Source organism: Oryx dammah, unplaced genomic scaffold (genome assembly GCF_014754425.2).
Source record: "Oryx dammah isolate SB20612 unplaced genomic scaffold, SCBI_Odam_1.1 HiC_scaffold_8, whole genome shotgun sequence".
Classification (NCBI taxonomy): domain Eukaryota; kingdom Metazoa; phylum Chordata; class Mammalia; order Artiodactyla; family Bovidae; genus Oryx; species Oryx dammah.
The window spans coordinates 35341609-35358409 of NW_024070192.1; the positions used below are offsets into that span (position 1 = coordinate 35341609).

Sequence of the window (16801 nt, forward strand, 5' to 3'; positions counted from 1 at the left end):
GGAAGGGGAGAACAAGGGCCGCTTAAAATGGATGGGACAGTGGGATGGGCACAGAATCCAAGATGGTATCCATGAGGAAGAACCCTCTTTCCCCAGTCCCCAGATCGCCACAGGCAAGAACCCAGGACACAACAGGCAGCACAGAGAGGCTTCTTTATTCCATGATTCTGATCTTGCAAGATCTAACATCTCCACCCCTTGGCACTCTCCACCTGCCCATCCAATCTGCTTAAATATATATATATAGTTTCTTCTCAACTCTTTCCTCTGCTTTCCCTCCCTCCTTCAATTCTGCACTGAGGTTAAGAGGGAAAGGGAAAAGAGTAGCTTTCTAACCAGTCCCCAAGTGACAGCCACTAGGACTGACCTGTCTTGAGGAAGCTCCATCCCACAAATTCAAAGTGCTTCTTACCCTCTACCCCATGTCTCTAAACCAACAGGCCCCAGAGCAACAGGGGCAGGACTGTAATACTTCAGAGTATCATCTAACATTCTAGACGCTCCACACAGTTAAGAGGCAACCCATTTCTAACTTTCTACCTACTTGGCCTACACCAGAGACTGTGTCCCTCAAACAGCCTCTTAATCCTACGGGATACTTGGTCAACTAGATGGTCCATCAGTCAATCTTTTAAAGCTTTAATTCCAACACTAATCTCGATCATAATCCCAACTACAGCAAATCCATAATGGAACTCAGCCCCTTTTCTGTCCTTGTGGAAGGTTCTAGTGCTTTCACTGGTTCCAGACAGCAATGTAGTGACAAGAAGACCAGGTCACAGACTCAGCTTTTCTAAGGTAAGAAAGTTACCAAGCACCTGTGACTTCTAGAGGCAAAGAAATCTCTGAAATCTGGACACTTGCCAGAAGATGTCCAAATACCTACTAAAGGAAGAAGAGGTCATCTCATGTAGGACCCCCAAGGAACATTCTAACCCAGATGCCTCTGCAGTAAAGGAAAGGTCACAGTCTTTACTCAAGATAATTCTCCCCTAGGTCATTGCATTCTTAGAGACTGGGCAGACTCAGAAAAGATTGCATCATTTTTGATATGGAATTGCAGATCTCTCCTGCATAGAGGGAGCAACTTCGTGTAAGAACAGGCCCTAGTGGGAGGATTGTGGGCTCAACTCAAGCTCCTGGGTGAGTTCTATCAGATAGCCAAAACTACCATGGAGCCAAACCTAGGTGGCCAGTCTAATAGGACAGTCAGGGGCCTAAGAGAAAGCCTCTCAAGTCATCCCCCAACTTCCAGGACTGACAAAGGCCCCACACTCACTGCCTCCAGGAGGTATATATTACCCCCACTTCATCATAGGTTCCTTGAAGGACAGAAAAAGTCTACATCCAGTGCTAGCCTGCTAGAAAACCTACAATATTCAGAATATTCGAGAGGGTTCCTGACCCAGTTCCACAAACTCACATGTTCCGAGAGCTGCCTTAGAACAAATAAAGGTTCCAGACCTAGAATTGAAGGGGCAGGGCACAGGGAACCCTTTTCTCCATTTTAAACAAACCAACAAGCACATGGGAAAAGAACAATTCTAAAGGTAAAAGTTAAGACAATAATAATATAAAACACTCAAGCCAAAGGAGGCAGCCAAGTGCTAATCTCTGCCAGCAGAGCTGTGACCTCACATTCCAAGTTTCAGGTCACTTTTGATCACACTTGTAGAAGAGGGACATGGGAAATGCAATAGTATGAAGGCCCTGGTGCCACCCAGAAGCCTCAATAAATTATATTTACAGATAAATCAAATGAGACGGGGGCTGCAGGTGGAGGCCTGATTCCTTAAGGAAATCAGGCTTCCAGTCTCTCCGCTCCTCCAGCTCCTAGCTTGTTCTCTGCTCAGAAACAATATCGATTGCGGGGAAGAGGTTTTGACCAGCAAAACAGAGGCAGATCAGGCCAGGATCTCCCACCCCTGCTCCCCGCAGTGAGAAATTAAAGGTGGTGGCCGTCGCTGATATCCAGGGGCCTCGCACACCCCCACGCCCAAGCCTGGCAGCGAACCCAGGCGTGAGCCGCAGCTTTCCGTCTTCCGGGAAGGGAGTGGGGCCGGGGCGGCACTCGGCTAGGGCCTCCCTAGAATGTGGTAGTGCACTTTGGTGTTGGTAGCAGCTCCGTGTTTCTGGCGCAGATGTAGCCGAAGTTGACTCTTGTGCCGGAAATGCAGACCGCAGGGGTCGCACTGTAGGATGACAGCCGGGTCAGGTCTTTTCCCCACCCACGACCACCTTTCAGATGTTGAGCGAGGGAGAACCGCCCAGCGCTCCACCTGAGAGAAGCTCTTGGGGATATAGGGAAGCCCCTTGAGTCCCCACATTCTCCCAAATCCTCTGGGGAAGGCCTAGGAGGCCCCCTTCAGCAAAGCGTCTTTCCACCTGTCACCTCCTCTCCAGGACTGCGCCCCGTCCAGGAGCTTAACTTCCATACCTGCCACCCCTACCTCCGGCCCCACCCCTTTCTCACATGGACACCGCCCACCTAGCCTCGATCGAAAGCCTCCAGGCCCGCTCCTTTCAGAGCCCCGCTCGTCGGTAAACAGGAGGTAATTCCAAGGCTTTGGGCTAGGCCAGGTCGGGGACTCACGTGGTAAGGCTTCTCTCCGGTATGGATGCGAACGTGACTCTTCAGGGTCTGTAGGTGACGGAAGCGAGTCCCGCAGGTGGGGCAAGGATAGGGCTTCTCCCCGGTGTGGATCAGCACGTGCGCGCGCAGATGCGCTACCTGGGGAAGGAGGCAATCTCAGGCCGCGCCCCTGGAAGGGACGGAACCCCCCCCTATTCGGCCCACCTCGCCCTCTCGCAAATTTGCCTGCGATCAGGCTCTGAAACTGTCGTACCTGTACAAAGCGCGAGCCGCACGTGTCGCACTTATAGGGCTTCTCTCCCGAATGGATGCGGCTATGCGTTTTCAGGTTAGCCGGTCGGTTAAAGCGGGCTCCGCAGATGGAGCAGTGGTAGGGCTTTTCCCCTGGAGGCGGGGAGGAAGGGAGGTCAAGGAGAATAGCAGTGGGCACCAGGTCCAGGGTTCTCTCCCTGCTCCTCCCCTACCTGTGTGCACCGTGCGGTGACTGGCCAGGTTGCCCTTATAGCGGAAGGCAGACCGGCAGAGCTGACACTTGTAGGGCTTGTCCTCATCCCCAGAAGCCATGGGGTCCAGCCCCGATGAGCACCCAGCCACAGCCTCACAGTTCTGGCAGCTGAAAAATTCACCTCCTGGGGACGGGGTGAGTCATGACAACAATACCAGTGAATTCTCAGACCACAGGGTAGCAGGTTTTGTTTTGTTTTGCCTCCAATTTACTGTTAAGGCTGCTGAGGCTCATTTGACCTGCTCTGGGTCACATTGTTGTTATTTGAGAGGACAAGCCAGGATCTGTCTCAATGTCTTTATAATTTGAGAGTATTCTGCTAATCACACCAATAGTGGTGGTAGGAGGTGGAGGCCCCTACTTATGGGTGGAAGTTTCTGTTTCTCTCTTTCTCTCTCACTCTCTCTTTTTTTTATTATTTAAAAATATTTATTTCTTTGGCTCCATCAGTCTTAGTGGAGGCCTGTGGGATCTAGTTCTTTGACCAGGGATTGAACTCAGGCCCTCTGCATTGGGAGCATGAAGTTTTAGCCACTGGACCACTAGGGAAGTACCCCCTCTCTTCTCTCTTGCACCAGCCTGGATGACAGCTTGCCAGCCAGAGAGGCTTTGCCAGCCCTGGGCTGACCACTCAGCCCTGGATGGGAACACGCCAGAAGCTGCCAAACACTGCTGCTCATTGGAAGCTTTAAAAAAATACTGCTGCCTGGATTCCACTTGCAGACATTCTGATCCATGGGGTGTGACCTGGGCAATGGGATTTAAAGAAGCTCTCTAGGTGATTCTAATTTGAAAATGGACTAGGCCTTCCCTGAGGTCTTTTGGCCCCAACTGGCCTTGAGTAGCCACAGGAGAAAAGCCAAGGGGGTAGAAGGAGAGGCTCTTACCTGGTGGTGGATGACCCCTCCCAGAAGGTGACCCAGTGGTCTCTGGAGCCTGGGGTGTGAGCCGATGAGGGGTATTGACTGGAGCCCCACATTTGAACTGCACAGTGGCAGCAGTTGGAGAAAGCCTAGGCAGATGTCAAGGCCCAGAAAAATGGTTAGGAGACATCATATGATGGGGTATTGACCAATGTACCCTATCCAGTTGTATTGCCAAGGGCCCACCTCACCAAGTAAGCCTGGCCTCTGGCCAGCTCCCTAAGGTGAAGCCCACTCTCTCACTTCCTGTTACTGATCATCCAAGCCCAATGGTTGTGCCCCTTGAGCTGAGGCTACTGCTACAAATTCTGGGGTTGGGGTTGGGTGGGGTGGTTTCCAGTTTCTGTACCTGCTCTGGGGACTGGAAATGGGTCCTTCTTCACTGCTGCTGCTGCTGCTGCTGGAAGCCTCATCTCCACTGGGGAGCTGGGAGCAAAGTTGACCAGAACTCTCCCCCGCCAGGCTCCCTGCTTGGGAGGCCTGAGAGTTCAGTATGATGAACTTGTATTTTTTCCAGTTGCAGGCCTTGGGGTCTGGGCTGTGTGGACTGGGGGGCCCTTGACTGCAGCTGCGAGATTCAGTAGGTGGGTCAGGGTGCCCCTCCGAGCGCCTGGGACTGCCTGGCGGAGGGGCCGTTGGTGGCGTGGGGGGTTCTGCCTCCAGGGGCCGCAGAGATATGCCCAGAGGTTCATAGCTGAGAAAAAGTGCAATGGACATTAGTGCTGTTTCCTAATCTTGGCCTCTGCCCTTGACACCTGGGACGCCATTTCACCTACGAGGAACACCAAGTTGGGGCTCCCTCACCTGGCCTGGATGAAGCGGTGGCATGCCTGGACCACATGCTCCATCTGCAAGTAGGTGGCGGCCGCGAGGACTGCTGGTGCGGTGGCGGGAGAGAGACGTAGGCGCGAAGTGTACATGAAGTCCAGAAGGGGAGCGAAGCCTCCGGCTTCGGGGCCCCCGGGCAGGGAGAGCATGTCTACCCCCACTCCTGCACGGCCTCGGAAAATTGAATAGAAGAAGCCACTGGAGAGAGGGAAGATATGTCGAGTTAGGGGCTGGGGAACCAAGGGGGAACTCGACCCCGTCGAAAGCCCCGCCCCTACACGAAGCCCCGCCTCCCTGACTCTCACCCCGCCCTCAATTCCCTGTCGCTCCGCCTCCTGTTTTTGGAAGGCTTGGCTTCCGGGTCCTCCCAAAGACCTTATAGCTCCGCCCCCTTTTCCATTTGGTCCCACCCCACTCCATGAGCCACCCCTCGAACCTGCAGGCAATAAGAACTGCCTTGTGAGCTCGAAGGGGTTGCCCGCCAACCAGCAGCGTGACGTCAGTGAGGATCCCGCGCAGGCGCAGCTCATTTAGGTTGCCGAGCACGTCGGAGGAGTGGCGAGTAAACTCGCGGACGTAGCCCAGCGCTCCCTCCGGGGTAGCGGTGGAACCCATAGCGACGGAGGCCTGCGGGTGCCAAGGAAAGGGCTCAGGGATCCTCGTCGTCCCAAGACGGTTTCCCTTCCGCAGTTTGCCTCTTCCTCCTAAGGCGCAGGGGAAAGCCCCCGGCCCCGGCTCACGCAGTTTTACTTGATTCATCTCGTTCTGTCAGCCCTCAACCTCAGTATCGTCCGATTTCCTCCTCTAAGACTCTACAGCGCTTGGAGCGAGTTGAAGTGTCCCACACCGCTGCGTCGATGGCAAGCGTTGGGAATCCAGTCCGCAGCGCCCTTACTTAGACTCCCAATGCCCTTCCAGTATCCTCATTTCCCACTCTGCCTCACCGCGCGCCTGGTCTCAGGTGTACAATCCTGCCTAGAGACCCCAGACGACCTGTGGTCCTCATCCCTCCATATCCCAATCCAAGCTCCCTTCCCCGAACCACGAAATTCCACTCTCTAGTCCTGGATCCCTAGTTTAGCCCAATTTCTGGGCCTCGGTCTTCCTACTATCAACAAGCCCCGACCCTCTTAAGGGACCCAGGAGTCTGCCTCCCTCAGTCTCTGGTTCTTACCCCCGTCCTGCAGGGGCTTCAGCTTCTCTTCTCAAGGGGGCGGGGTCTCTCTCCCCTCTTGGCCTCGGCTCCTTTATCTGGCCGGGATGTCGGGGGCGGGGGTGGAGGTGGGGTGAACGCCTGGGTCTGTATCCTTCCTTCCTCCCTCGCTCTCCAGATGGCGAACCCGGGGCGGGGTCTCCGGCTCCAGGGCGGGACCTCGGAAACGCTTGGGTGGTCGTAACGTAAGGGGTCTTGGGCCACTGAAAGTGGAACCGAGGGAGGGACATTGGTACTGGGGAGGAGATTGGGGATGTTGAGATGGGAAACATGGGTGACTAAGTCGTTGGGTGACTTAGGTCGTCGGGGGACCCGGGACAGCGAAAATTGATGTGTTGGCTTTAGAAAGGAGCCTGTTACATACAGCAAACCCCCGCCCCTGCAATGTACGGTATTAAGGGAGATTGAGGGGAACCCAAAGAAACACCGGGTTTGGGGAGGAGACAGTGGGCTCCCGTGGGGTCTCAGACAGGGAGGGTGTGGTCATTCAACAGGCTCCTCTAGCGGGGCCTGCAAAAGAGGGGCTCTGAACGGGCGCGATAGGGAGGGGGCGGATATGATTTCTAGTTCGTTTCCTTCCATTGTCCTGCGACCGGACGGCTCCGCCAGCTGCTTCCCCTCGAGGAGGTGGGGAAAGCCCCGGGTGGCGGCCGAGAGACGCTCAAGAGACCTAGGGTCCGAACTTTTCGCTCCCGACGCTCTTCTGAATCCTTTTAGGGATCCAGAGAGGCAGATTCCCGCCCAAAGCCCGCTCGCCCTCCCCTAGTCCCAGCTCTTTAGGGCCTTGAGCACCCGCCCGTCGGCGACGCTTAGAGGCTGGCGGGACGCCGCGGTCCAGCGCGGCAAGCAGGCGAAGCTCGGCAATGTTCGGCTCCTTCCACGAGGGGGCGGAAGAGCACTAGCCTCGCCGCGCCCTTCGTCTCCACTCGGCTGGGGGTCCATTCAGCCAGGGGCGCAGGATGGATTAGGTCTGGGCGGTCATTCTACCCCTCTTTGCTCGCATTTACTTTGTCCAGGGGACTAGGGTTGGGCGGAGGGAGGGAGAGTTAGGCGACAGAGGTGACTTCCCTCTGAACCTGGGGTTCCTGCCTGGGGTGAGAAATCCGCGGACTTTGGGAACCAGGAAAATGAGTGGGACAAAGAGCCGAGGGTCTGAGCCCTGGAAGCCCAGGATTTCTTATTAACCTAGACGCTATTATCTGTATTTAGAGGTGATTTTTTTTTTTTTTTTTTAGTGAACATTAATGTAATGGCTGGATGGCATCACCGACTCGATGGACATGAGTTTGAGTAAACTCCAGGAGTTGGTGATGGACAGGGAGGCCTGGCGTGCTGTGATTCATGGGGTCTCAAAGAGTCGGACACGACTGAACTGAACTGAATGTAAAAGTTAGATGCACTGAACAGACAGAAGAGGAAAGGGAGGGTCTCAGGGTAACAAGGGAGAGAGGGCAGAAGGGGCTGATAACCCCAGTTTAAGTCCCTGATCTGGGAGATAGGCACAGGTCACACCCTCATATTTTGTTTGGGGAGACGAGGTTCATTTGGATAACAGGGGCCAGAGCTGAGTCTAGCTGCCAAGCAGGACTTGCATTTGGGCTCAGGAACGTCTACAATTGCCCAGTAATGACTGGCCATAATCTGTGGAGCTGCATATAGAGACATGGGGCCCTCCTTTTCAGAACTGAGGATGTCTTTGGGTGCAGGAAAGAACTGCTGAGACATTGGGAATGGGGAACTAGGGATTCGAGATGGTGTGCTGGCTTCTGCAAATGAGGGTTACTTTGGTCTCTGCCCAGTTGGAGGTGGGAGTTAGACCCGAGACTCCTTTGGTATCAGGGCAGAGTTACTTTTATGTTATCTGGTCTATCTGTCAGATGTGGGGTGTTGAGTTACTCATCATTCTGGGCCCTGAGGGCTGGATTCAGGGTTGAGGGCCAGTAGTAAGTCTGAGGTATGGAGCTGATTTTGAAGCTACATTGGGCTTCCCGGTGGCTCAGTCGGTAAAGAATCTGCCTGTAGGAGACCTAGGTTCAATCCCTGGGTTGGGAAGATCCCATGGAGAAGGAAATAGCAACCCACTCCAGTATCCTTGGCTGGAAAATCCCATGGACAGAGGAGCCTGGTGGGTTTTAGTCCATGGGATTGCAAAGAGTTGGGCATGACTGAGTGACTAACACTTTCATGGAGCTGATTTTGAAGCTATATTAGTTCTGGAGATTCTTACACCCACAGTCAGCTAGGTGTTCTTTGGAGATGGATGAAAATTTGGTGTAGGGGATTCATAGTCATTGGTGTATGTGGACAATCTGATTTCAAGTACAGAAATCATGGTGGTTTTAGGGTACAGTCTGATGGGGTACCAGATAAATTTTGAGGTTCAGATTATATTGGGGGACATGAAATTCAATTTGGGGTTTTTATTAGCTTGAGGTGGAACATAATAGGAACCTGGGAGCAAGTTTGAAGGCTTTTTGTGATTGTGGGTCCTTGCCGGGGAACAAGGCTTTATATTTGAATGTTGTGTAAGCTTACTTTGAGGAGGGGGATATTTCTATGTATGCATGAGAGCCAGGAGGCTTTTTCCAGGGGGAAACAAGGTGAGGGCTGAGGGTAGGAGACTAAAGTTTTGGGGTGTCCTTATTTTGGGGTGTTTTGCCACTCTTTGGTGCATCTGTTGAAGCTGAGTGGTGGATCATGATGTGAGACTGATTTTAGGGTTCACTTAATTTGGACTATGATAATGGTTTGGGATATCCTTTGCTTTTAGCTCCCTCTCACCCTAGAGTCTAGAAGTCTCTTAAGTGAACCTCCAAATATGCTCAAGATTTGATGGAAGAAATTTGGAAAGGGAGCATATTTCCTCTTATTTTTATGTGGCCTGGATAGATCTGAGGGAGAAAAGGTGGTTTCTGATTCTGAACCCCAATTTATTAAGGGCACACACCTCGACTTAGGGGAAGGTGGGGGAAGTGGGGTATCTTGTGGTCAAGTGGACACTCCTGACTAGGGCAGTGCTGTTGAAATTGTGGCAAGGAGAGGTGGTGATGAGGTGCGAGGAGGTGAATCTTGTACCCTGATTTTCTAGGATAAGAGCCCCAAACAGAAAGCAGACAGAGGACTGGGAGTGTGGGTGAGATGAGAGGGGGGTTCCCCACGGCAGCAGGGGCTGGGGGGTAAGCCAGGCCAGCTCTGCACACCCCGGTCCCTGCTCTCTTCGGCTCTCCTCCCCTCTCTCCCTCCCACCGCCCACCCCCCCAACCCAAGGAAAAAAAAACTGCCTGTGCAACAGCAATGGCAGATTCCAATCCTCCAGGCTTTCCTAAACCACCACGGAGACCAGCCAGGGGGGAGGGGAAGGGAGGATCGGGCTTTCCTGCTTCCCTAAGACTGGGGCTATGAGCTTGACCTCCTGGCCCCTAGCCCTTCGAGGAGTGCCCCCCTCCCCCGGCCTGGAAGCCAGGTGTCCTGGACCCTAGCCCCCGAGCGGGGGGGGCCTGGAGAGACGGGAGGAGGAAGGAGGGAGTGACTTCCAAAATTGGCATCGGGACAGAGCAGGGCTGGCGGGAGGCAGGTGAAAGACGGAATTTTCCTGAAAAAATGGGGGGATCTGAGGACCCCAAATTTGGGGAGCTAGTCCAGGACCGTCCTGCCAACATCCTAGATTTTTTTGGGATTTTTTGGGGCCCCCGGGACCCCTCTAGATGGGGTGAGGAATGTAGTGTTGGGGGAATCTGACTGGGGCACTGCAGCTGCCTCTCCCGCCGAGTTGGAGACGGATGGGCTGGGACGGGTTTGGGGGGGGGGTGTCCCCAATTCTGACTGGAAGTGGAGGAACCCCCTCCTGTGCTCTCTTGTGGGGGTCCCCCCTCCCTAGGGCACTCCCCACTCCCTGAGCCAGCCGAGAGGAAGGAGGCCAGCGATGCGACTGGGGCGGCTCCTTTCTCCTGCACCCCAAATGTGAGGGATGCACCCCAAATTTTGTTCCCTTCAAAATAGGGGACCAGGATCTCAGGGGAGAGTAGCTGAGGTAAGTGGGGAGGAAAGTGTCCCCTGTTTTCAGGAGAGACGTGGCGGTTGGGGGGGAGGTTTGGAGGTGCGTGCTCGGGTGGGGTTGGGCTTTGTCAGTCTTGAAATTGGGGGGATGATTGAAGAGGCTTTCTCTTACACCCCAAAACTGTAGTCCCCCAGATGGAAACCAAAGACTGAGACCAGAGGGCCCCCCAACATCCCCAGCCGTTAGTATAGTGTTTGATTTGTTTCATCCATCCCCACAAAGGCTCTGCCGAGGATGGGAGCTGGGGGCAGCTGTTCAGTTTTGGGGTTATGGAGGGGGGTGTGAAGAGCAGGAAGCCTTGGTAGAATTTGATGTGGGACAGATAGGGGTCTCGTTTGAGGGGGTCTAGCATTCCCCGGGGCCTAAAAAAGACTGCTTACACCACCATCTTAGATCTTTTTGATTGCTAAGAGTTTTGGGGGGTGTGTCGGAAGGGGGGGTGGTAAAGGGAGGATAACTTTTGGGTTTTAGAGGGCATTATTTTGATTTGCGGAAGGGATTTTGGCCCTTGGATTTTGCTTTCTGGGGGGTGTTTTTTAAAAATCAAGTCCTGGACAGGAGAAAAAGGCTGAGGGAAGGCCTAGGGTGGGGGTGGGGAGAGGCATGTTTGTCAGCTTAAACGTGGCTTTCTGGGGTGGGCCCGCCTTCCTGGGCCTGGTGGAATAGGCTGGTAGGGGTTGTCGTGGGGGGTGGGACTTGGGTCCTGGGGGGCTATGAGGAGTGGGGACAGTCCTGAGGGTTGAATACCTGGCCCCCAGGTCCAGAAGGCCCTCTTCTTGGGCCCTGCTGCTCCCCTTTCCCCCTGGCCTCCATTTCCTGCCTTTGGCCTCCATCTTGTGGCAGGCCCAGGGCCCAGGGCGACTTCCGGCCCCCCTCTCCCAACCATCTTCCGGCCCCACCACCTCTGGACTGCCAACTCCCAACACTGCTGTCCTTGGCCTTCTGTCTTTCCTTGCTTTCTCCTGGGTTCTGACCCAGGGAGGGGAGGAACGGACACAGGAAGCCTTGGGTCCCTGCCCTTGCTGAGTCGAGAGGCAGTCTGTTGGTCCCCCCCAGTCATTCCTTATTTCCTCAGATCCCACCCCCCCACACACTGGGGATCCCTTGAGCAGAGTTCCTACAGGGAAGATGGTTCCAGTCTCACTACACTGCAAGCTCACCCCATAGGCCCCTCTCCCTTCAGTGGCCTGCTCAGCCCCTAGCTCTGGTCTCTTGCTTTCCCCAACGCTTCTGGGGGCCATGTTCGCCTTCCAGCCTGCTCTGCCTCCCCACCCTTGGTGGGGGGTCTCCACAGCACTGTCTTGTGCTCCCTTTCTCTCAACCCACCCCAGTCCTGCTCCCGCCCCAGCAGCACACTGTGGTTTGTACGGCACTGCGGCCACGTCCAAACCACACTGTGGTGTTAGAGCGAGGGTGGGGGAGGCGCCGCTGAGGCTTGGCCCGGGAGGCCACCCTGGAGGAGCGACACAGAAAACATCTGGGGCCTTCTGGTGAGGTGGGAGGTGGGGTGGGGTGGGGCGGGGAATGGGAGGTGTGAAAGCCCTGGAAGCTGCCCTTCTGAAGTCTCCAGGGCAGTCTCAAGAGTACTGGCTGCCAGAGACCCCGGAGTACGTGCTGCCTCCAGAGAGCAAAGTGGAGTCTTTGTTGCCCACGCCCAGCTCCCCTGGCTCTAGCAGCACAGAAATGTTGGTACTGGGAAGAGAGCCTGCCAATATTGGCTGTGCTGCTCCAGGCAGGGTGGTGAGAGCTGCTGAGGAGGGGCTAAGCCCCGGAGGCTAAGCCGAGAGAGAAGTGTCCCCCGTACTCCCGTAATGTCAGGCGGAAAGCACCAGGCTGAGAGGGAGATCTTTATTGTTTTCTGTATAAAAACGTCCATCAGTTGGGGGGGGACCCAGGGGTTGGGGTGCAGATGCTCATACAGGAACAGCAAGGTGGGCTGCCCCTGGCAGCCTTTCCACCCTGTCACATGCAGGCCTTGCTCAGAGTCCCAAGCGATCCACAGGTCCAGGGTGAACAGTGAGAGGGGTCAGAGGTGGAAGGCTCAGCATGAGAGCAGAGGAGGATCAGCGGAGGTCAAGAGAAGGCCAGAATCCAGGGTCAGGCTGTCTGGAACAGGAAGTAAAATGGGCCGAGATGGAGCGAGTCCCAAGTAGGACTCCCGCTTCCCCAGAGCACCTGGCTCCTTACAGACCTGACCCCTGCATGCATAGCAAGGAACTTTCTCTTCCCCAGTTCACGGGAGGGGGCTCCTGCTGAGACCCTCCCTACCATCCCCCATCCCTTCAGCTGTTGTGAGAGGAAGAGGACTCCTACCCTGGTCAAAGTTGAGTTTCTTGGCTGGAGGAGTTTCTCCTAGCCCCTCAATATCCACCAGGTCACTGTTGGCGTCCGAGTCGTTCAGAGCACTGAGTGTCACATCTGGGAGTGGGGCACAAGCTAGGTTCTAGGTTCCCTGATGGTTCTCCCCCCACCCCACCCACTTCCCAAAGTTTTCAACCTTCCCTCCCTTCCCCACCCCAGCCAGTTTCTGGAACCTTCACTGGGAGAGGAAAAGAGATCTGTCCTCTGACCAAAGCCCAGCTCTCTCACTGAACCGTGGGTGGGACATCTAATCCCCAGGCAGCAACTCCACAGCCCTCACCAGCCTTCTGTTTCTTTATGGGGGGACCCCCGGCCTCAGGGACACTGGAGCTGCTTGGTGGAGGAGCAGTTGGAGGAGGCGACAATACACCAGATGCCACCTTCTTGGGCCCTTTCTTGGGTGAATCGGCTGGAAGGGGGATACCAGAATCTTCATATACCTTTCGTTTCACGGTGGCCTTTATTTGAGCCCTAAAGAGAGGAGAGAGCAAGTTAGGAAGGGAGTCATAAAAAAGGCTGAGAGAATAAGGGGGTGGGGGCAGGGGAGATGGGCCACTCTGAAGGAACACTGGGGAGCCCCTTCATAGGAATCCAGGTGAGGGCCTCAATGACCTTTGCTAGGGTTCTTGTTTTCCTGGAAGCTTTGCAGCCAATGAGGGCAAATGGAGCGTGAAGAGTGGAGTCCCTCAACTGAGGAGTGGGAAAGGCCCACCCCCTAATTCTCTTTTGAGAGAGAGGTATGGATGTGGAAGACTACCAGGTAAGCCTGGGTGACCTACAGGTAGATTGAAACTTATTAACAGATCCTGATCGACTAGTTCAGGATCATAATATCCCTGAAAACACCACAGGAGTGTTCAAAAGATCTGTATAAATAACCAGGGAATTCCTATTAGCAAATTCAACTATTGGGTATCTTAAACTACTGGGTAACCTAAAATTAAATTCATGTAAGGTCCTGATGACCACAGCATTTTAGTAACTTCTGACCAATTGTGACAATTCTTTTATTCTTTCAGTTCTCAAGGGACTCACAGAGTAGGAAAGATGTTGAGCTGGAAGGGAGTTTGAGGAAGATGGAACAAATGGGTATGGAGGAAGAAAGCTGCCCACCCGCCCTTTCTCTGCCAGCCAGCCCTCCCTCACACTGTCCGTTCCTTGATGACACAGCTGATGTGATTAAGATCGTCCCCAAATCGCTTCACAGCAGCCCTCAGCATCTCTATCTCCGTCTCCGTCCACTTGGCACTGTCAGAAGGGGAGAGGGGAATAGCGAAAGTGGGAGGAGGAGGGATGTGGAGCCAGCCCACAGGCTACGCATTCCACAGCAACCAGCCTCCTCCCTGCAATGTCCGGGGCCCCTTCCATAAAGAGGTCCTCTTTAAAAAACAAACAAACAAAAAAAGCAAAAAAATTCTTAAGGCCCTGTGGGAACCCTGAGGACCCCCATCCAAACGATAATGCAACAACCTTAGAAGAAAACGGCTCCCCCATCAACGTGAAACAGCTGTTGTAAACAGCCCACTAAAACTAATTCAACAAGTGTGTGTGTGGGGGTGTGGGTGTCTTACCAACAGAACCCCTAAACACAATCTGTTGCAATCTGACGGAATTCCACATGATTTGAGGTGAATGGGTAGCGGTGATGGTCTATGCTCTGCCAATGCGCAGCAGGACAGAATTGTGAAATGAGTCCAGATTATGAGCCTCAGTCTGTGGTTTATCTGTCATTCATTCATTCAATAATCATTTATTAAGACCTACTCTGCGCTGTGCCAGGCACGAAGGGAAACTAACATCTGTCCCTGCCCTAGAGTGTCGGTGTCTGTGATCGAGTCCCAGCGTCTGTTCTCAGCGTCCAGGTCCCCAGCCCGGGCTCACGTACCCCGCGGGGGAAGAGTCGGCCACGGGATGCAGCTGCATCGTCAGCTCTCCGAGCTTCGTGAAGGCGGCGCCCGCCGCGGAGAAGATCTCTCCGACCTGGGGGCGGGGCAGCGTTACGGGGGGCCGGCGCACAGCCCCGCGCCGTCCCGCCTGGAGCCCCTAGCCCCACCCCAGGTTGGACTCCCGCCCGCCCCCCGCCCGGGACGGAAGAGCCGCGAGCCAACTGGGGGGCCCGCCCTCCCGTGGCCGCCAGGGAGCGCTGTCCGCGAGGGAGGTCGAACCTTTGTGGACGCTGACGTCATGGCCCCGCGCGCCTCCTCACGGAGACGCCGCCGCCGCCGCTACCTCGGAGCCGGGACCACGAAGAGCAAGGCGGTGCAACGGCTCCGGCCCCCGCGCAGGAAGTCCCGCCCCTTCCCGCAGCTGATTGGCTCCAGTTCGGGCCCTCACCGCCTCACCAGCCGCGGTTGCTTAGGCCGCCTCGGCGCGCGGGAAGGAGAGTGGAAGACACCGCCTCACTTCCGGCCCGGTTTCACTCCACTTCCGTCGAGGGGTCGGGATTCCCTATTTGGAGACCGACCTCTAGCCCGGGTACCCGCCTCCTAACCCAGACACACACACAAGTCTTAAGAGAGCAGTTTCTCTTTATTGTGGAATGGGACGAGGCGAGAGGGCCGGAGGGACAGGGAACGGCCAACCCCAACCTCCCTCCACAGGAGCCGGGCGCCAGAGGTTGGAGAACAAGGGATTGAGTCTCTCGCCAAGAAAGCCCTAGTCCGCAGAGGGCACCAGAATGGGGGGCGGGGGGACTGTGACCTGGTGGGGAGAGTCTTTAAATAGAGGAGGGGGCTGGAGAGGGGGAGCGCGACCGTGCTCTAGCGCACCATGTATTCCTTGCGCTTATTGAGCCGAACTTGACAGAAAGAGAAGCCTCCGAGGAGAAGGTAAAGGCCCGCCGCGATGAAACAGTTGTAGCTGACTTGCTCGTAAAGGTTGTATATGTTCTGGGGGCCATTCCTAGGGGTGGGGATTAGGCAGAGAAATATCAGAAACATTAACAGCACACATTTACGGAGCACTTACTATGTGCCCTGTACCGTTCTAAACGCTTTAACGTGTATTATTTTTTTCAATCTTCATAACCCTTTGGGGGAGAGTTCTGTTTTAGCATCCACTTTGCAGGGGTGGACGGAGGCACAGAGAAGTCCAGTAAAATTCTTAACAGCCACATCTAAAGCGGTGGGTTTAGGATGGTCTCTGAGGTCTGACTCCCAAGACTATTCCTGGGTGCTAGAGAGAGCACCCAGTTTCCCAACCACCGGGCCCCAAGTGTCTAGCCTCCTGCGATTCTCCGCGTCCAATTCTGACCACATCCCCTGCCTCTCCACTTACTCAAAATCTTTCTCCGTGAAGGGGACGTCTTCAATTAGCACAGCAGAATGGACATTGAAAAAGATTCCGAGCATTATCTGAAAAAAGAGAAAGGGTAGGTTGTTTTAACTCAGGCAACTGACCTGGTCGCTGCCTGAACTCCTCCCACTTCGAATGTTGCCACAACATCTGGGTCTGGGAATTACCAGAATGAGCTGGGATTAGGGATGGTTGTTCCCGGATCTGGACTCCGGTCACCTGGAATAGAGCTTGAATGGTGACACAGAGAAGACGTGGTTGGGGCAAGGGCAGAAATAGTGAACAACCCAGGAACCCTGATTATCCTCCTCTCTGGAGGCGTCATTATCACGGGTCAGGGCGAAGAGGGGGGTAGAGGGAATCGGCACTTCTCCATATTATTTCTCCCTTTAGTAGAGCGGGTAGAGTCCTGAGGAAATAAGGCCTAGCTATCCATTTCGGGAACAAGCGGTTCCTCTCCCCACTGCCCTCCATTCAGCTCAAGGATCTCTCAAGAACCTAGATCTCCTTCCTCTTACCTTGAGGGTACTCCAGATTTACCAGCCCCGGCTCCCATTCCAAGCTCCAGCTTCCCCTCTCCCCTCCAAATACTCATTTCTCAATCCAGTTCTGTCTTATTCTCCAGAGGTTAATCAACTACCCCCCACCCCCCCAGCCTGTTTGCTGCTTTTCAAGGCCTGGAGTCTCCTAGCCTTCCAGCCCTCCGACACTGAGCCCCTCAGGCCCTCTCCTCTCCGGTAGTCGCCCGGCAGTCCCCTCACCAACATGATCACTCCCCAGGCGCTGAGGACGATGCCGCAGGCGGCCAGCTTGGGCCCACAGCACAGAAGCGACGCCATGAAGAAAGGAGTTGGGAATCGCCTAGATAAGGGCCAGATAGGAAATCGGTGAGAGGAAGGCCCTAGGAGCTGGGAAAAGAGAGCTGGACTTCGGGGCTCGAGCTGCGGAGGACGTAGAGTAGGGAGGGAGAACGAGGGGGCGTGGCCTCCGGGCTCAACCATCGGGCCGGGGGGCACCAGGCGGAGAA

General features: G+C 54.9%; 3 protein-coding genes and 1 long non-coding RNA gene across 8 annotated transcripts; 1 reads left to right on the forward strand and 3 right to left on the reverse strand.

Moving 5' to 3' along the window:
* Positions 1-134: 134 nt before the first annotated feature.
* Positions 135-6111, reverse strand: BCL6B (BCL6B transcription repressor). 2 transcript variants are annotated; one of them, XM_040243568.1, is made up of 9 exons: positions 6024-6111; positions 5286-5476; positions 4826-5047; positions 4371-4715; positions 3986-4110; positions 3058-3222; positions 2847-2977; positions 2594-2731; positions 135-2192 (listed from the first exon to the last, which is right to left on the reverse strand). In XM_040243568.1, the coding sequence occupies exons 2-9, from the start codon at positions 5462-5464 to the stop codon at positions 2076-2078; spliced, it is 1422 nt and encodes a 473-aa protein (XP_040099502.1). In that variant the 5' UTR covers positions 5465-5476; positions 6024-6111; the 3' UTR covers positions 135-2075. The 2 variants fall into 2 exon arrangements, with proteins under 2 accessions (XP_040099502.1, XP_040099501.1); XM_040243567.1 differs by lacking the exon at positions 6024-6111 and having other exon boundaries at positions 5286-5999.
* Positions 6112-11951: 5840 nt separating this feature from the next.
* Positions 11952-14893, reverse strand: CUNH17orf49 (chromosome unknown C17orf49 homolog). Of its 4 annotated transcripts, none has more exons than XM_040243573.1 (6): positions 14646-14893; positions 14366-14460; positions 13627-13728; positions 12761-12951; positions 12433-12537; positions 11952-12221 (listed from the first exon to the last, which is right to left on the reverse strand). In XM_040243573.1, the coding sequence occupies exons 1-6, from the start codon at positions 14664-14666 to the stop codon at positions 12217-12219; spliced, it is 519 nt and encodes a 172-aa protein (XP_040099507.1). In that variant the 5' UTR covers positions 14667-14893; the 3' UTR covers positions 11952-12216. The 4 variants fall into 4 exon arrangements, with proteins under 4 accessions (XP_040099507.1, XP_040099506.1, XP_040099510.1 ...); XM_040243572.1 differs by having other exon boundaries at positions 11952-12225; XM_040243576.1 differs by lacking the exon at positions 13627-13728.
* On the forward strand, positions 12948-13877 carry LOC120866094. Its single transcript, XR_005721590.1, has 2 exons — positions 12948-13240; positions 13500-13877. It is a non-coding gene; the product is annotated as an uncharacterized LOC120866094 (long non-coding RNA).
* Positions 14894-14990: 97 nt separating the features above from the next.
* Positions 14991-16764, reverse strand: RNASEK (ribonuclease K). The gene is made up of 3 exons (XM_040243577.1): positions 16536-16764; positions 15757-15833; positions 14991-15381 (listed from the first exon to the last, which is right to left on the reverse strand). The coding sequence occupies exons 1-3, from the start codon at positions 16611-16613 to the stop codon at positions 15240-15242; spliced, it is 297 nt and encodes a 98-aa protein (XP_040099511.1). The 5' UTR covers positions 16614-16764; the 3' UTR covers positions 14991-15239.
* Between the last annotated feature and the right edge of the window lie 37 nt (positions 16765-16801).

Excerpts from the sequence above, each read along its gene's own strand:
- BCL6B (XM_040243567.1), bottom strand. The coding sequence starts at position 5,608 with ATGAATCAAGTAAAACTGCGTGAGCCGGGGCCGGGGGCTTTCCCCTGC. Across the intron at positions 2,978-3,057 it reads TCACCGCACGGTGCACACAG|GGGAAAAGCCCTACCACTGC; the intron begins GTAGGGGAGGAG and ends CCCCGCCTCCAG. Across the intron at positions 2,732-2,846 it reads GCGGCTCGCGCTTTGTACAG|GTAGCGCATCTGCGCGCGCA; the intron begins GTACGACAGTTT and ends CTCCTTCCCCAG.
- CUNH17orf49 (XM_040243572.1), bottom strand. The coding sequence starts at position 14,666 with ATGACGTCAGCGTCCACAAAG. Across the intron at positions 13,729-14,365 it reads GCCGACTCTTCCCCCGCGGG|TGCCAAGTGGACGGAGACGG; the intron begins GTACGTGAGCCC and ends CCCTTCTGACAG. Across the intron at positions 12,538-12,760 it reads CATAAAGAAACAGAAGGCTG|ATGTGACACTCAGTGCTCTG; the intron begins GTGAGGGCTGTG and ends CCCCACTCCCAG.
- RNASEK (XM_040243577.1), bottom strand. The coding sequence starts at position 16,613 with ATGGCGTCGCTTCTGTGCTGTGGGCCCAAGCTGGCCGCCTGCGGCATC. Across the intron at positions 15,834-16,535 it reads CCTGGGGAGTGATCATGTTG|ATAATGCTCGGAATCTTTTT; the intron begins GTGAGGGGACTG and ends CTCTTTTTTCAG. Across the intron at positions 15,382-15,756 it reads TTCACGGAGAAAGATTTTGA|GAATGGCCCCCAGAACATAT; the intron begins GTAAGTGGAGAG and ends CCCCACCCCTAG.